The sequence below is a fragment of the Penaeus japonicus genome, unplaced genomic scaffold (assembly GCF_977035675.1).
Source record: "Penaeus japonicus unplaced genomic scaffold, GWHDUDI00000001_assembly GWHDUDI00000017, whole genome shotgun sequence".
Lineage (NCBI taxonomy): Eukaryota > Metazoa > Arthropoda > Malacostraca > Decapoda > Penaeidae > Penaeus > Penaeus japonicus.
Window position 1 is genome coordinate 27,672,277 of NW_028234419.1, and position 2,500 is coordinate 27,674,776.

General features: G+C 48.6%; 1 protein-coding gene across 5 annotated transcripts in view; it reads right to left on the reverse strand.

Annotated features, from left to right (window-relative positions):
* Positions 1 to 2,500, reverse strand: part of LOC122245874 (rho family-interacting cell polarization regulator 2) — a 107,685-nt gene that overhangs the window by 85,898 nt on the left and 19,287 nt on the right. For 4 of the 5 annotated variants that reach the window (XM_086546224.1, XM_043003980.2, XM_043003982.2 and 1 more), the window contains exon 1: positions 873 to 1,671. The exons of the other annotated variant lie outside the window; for it this stretch is intronic. In XM_086546224.1, coding sequence (XP_086402350.1) covers positions 873 to 956 — 84 coding nt within the window. In that variant the 5' untranslated portion in view covers positions 957 to 1,671. Of the gene's footprint in view, positions 1 to 872; positions 1,672 to 2,500 lie in introns of those variants that run through there. 5 annotated transcript variants of the gene reach the window in all.

Here is a 2,500-nt window from a genome sequence, read left to right on the forward strand (position 1 = left end):
GCTTCGACGGAGCAGCAAGCAGTGGTGGTTGTAATGGTGATTGTAGTGACGGTGCTGCTCGTAGATGTAGTGGTTTTGCCAGTGGTGGTGCTTGTGGTAGTGGCCTTAGTGAGCGATGCCAGTTGTGGTGGTGGGGGGGGGGGGGGGTTATGATCTAAAATTAATTCGTGATGACGGGGATAATGATACTATGAAGTCTAGGCCTATACCAGCGGTGGTCATGACTAGCACTAATGGCAGTGACGATGATGACTATATGCCGACAAGTGCATCCTTATTATTCCCGGTATTGTTAATGGTAAGGCCTAGCTTTACTCATAAACCGACTCTTAGTGCCATGCCACTATGAAATGGTGACGAAATGATGACTTCGATGGTGCTAGCTGGAGTGACGCTAGTGATGGCGGCAGCAGACACGCAACTCACGAGGTTCCGTTGATTCCGTGAGAAAAAAAGAAAAGATTTGATTGCGCTTCACCCTCAGACGCCGATCGAACGCGCGTGTGCTGCGAGTTCGATTGGTTTGTGTGTGTGTGTGTGTGTGTGTGTGTGTGTGTGTGTGTGTGTGTGTGTGTGTGTGTGTGTGTGTGTGTGTGTGTGTGTGTGTGTGTGTGTGTGTGTGTGTGTGTGTGTGTGTGTGTGTGTGTGTGTGTGTGTGTGCTGAAGGGGGGGGGGAGTGCGCGTGCGTGTATTTGAGTTGCTGTGCTAGTCTTCCTGCGTGTTAGACGAGCGCTGCTCGAGGGCCGTCCAACGCAGGCGAACAAGCCAACGGCCAGAACAGCCTCGGCCGACCAGGTCTCGAGAGCCACCGCCCGTGCACCATCCCTCGCCCCTCATGGCTCTCCTCGCCTTCTGAAACGGACTCAACTCACCTCAGAATGGGCGTGACTGAGCTGGCTCCTCATGCTCGGCGCGGGCGCGGGCGTCGCGAGGTCGTCGGGAGCGTTAGCAGGCATGAGTGGGGGGACACATGGGTGTGGTAGCGACTCCGGGGACTCCACCTTGGCGTAAGATGGACGGACCTCCTGCCCGCGAGCTCCTCCTGCCTCCACTCCTTCACTCCAGACACTCCCTTCTCTACTTCGCAGGTTTAGATACCTTCTATACCCCGCTTTAGCTCCTCTATTTTTTTAGAACACTCGGTAATCCGTTTACATTGTGTTTCGACTCACTCTTTTCAGCGGCGTGGCGACTCCTCGACAGCCGCAAGAGAGCTCGGGCGCGGCAGGAGGCACCGAAGACACCAATGATAACACACTAACTTGGCAAAATTGGCACTTAAGGAACACTGCGCGTCTGGGGAACGCGGCGCGGCTCGAAGTGAGAGGAACGAGTGTTTATTTACTTATTTTTCCGGTGTCATCTGCGCTTTCATTGCTTGTGTTGCACATCGGATACCAAGGGGATTATGGTACAAGTGATACTCCAAACAGAACTTCTTGCTGCCTTTTTTGGGTTACTTTTCAAGGCGTCGCCGACTTCTCAAGCGCAAATGACAGATGACAGAAGTTTTTATTTACAAATGAGATTTTTCCCGGACGTTTCTACATGTTTTACTTTAATTTCGAAGATGTCACAACATGACACATGAGTTTGAAGGAATACGGCTGAACACTGCCGCTAACCATCACCTTACTTCTCACTTGCTTAACAATCACTGTTTACACCGCACTTGCTCAGCCCCGGACACACGTGCTTCCGAGTTGCCACATATCGCTAGACTTGATAATAAAACCTATCGGTACGCCGATCACAGAATATTTTTTTAAAGATGTCCACGCCTAACTCAATAACAAACCACGCAACCAAAACCCTGCTACACAAATTAACAAACAACAAGAGGCAAGGAGACCAAATCAAATAATATCCCCATTAATAGAGTAACCAGCCTCTCGAGCTCGGCCAGGGCTCGGCGGACCAATAGGATCGCTCGTTACATCGGCTCTCGGTCACGGCGCCGCGCACTTTGAAGAAATGTTCCAGCGAAAGCACATCAGCTGTTCTTTCCGACGGTTAGCGGTCTCTCCGCGCCCCGCTCTCACTCCGCTGACGCTGTGATTTATTTCAACGTTTCTAAGATCTTTCCAGAATCAATGTGTGGTCCTGTCTGGCCTCGTTTCGGATATGTACGTGTTTTACAGGAAAATGGTTCTTTTCCGTATTGCAAGAGGACACTGATTGGTCTACTAGGTGTTGCATAATGAATGATACAATACAGTAGTTTAAATATACACATCAAACGCACTTCTTGTAATGTTAAGCCTGTAAACTATACCGTCTAATCATAGTATGTGGGGAGAGGCCTGCAAACTGTAACCTAATTAACGCAGTCAAACGCGTGTCTGTCTGTAGTACTGTAATATAATTATGTAGTGGGCCATTAGTCTTAATAATCTATATGATTTCAAGAAGCATGGAAGACAAGTGTATATTTAAAAGTGTATAAATTTCACCATTATAGTATTTTTAAGACGAAAAGTTTTATTACTCCTTAAATATT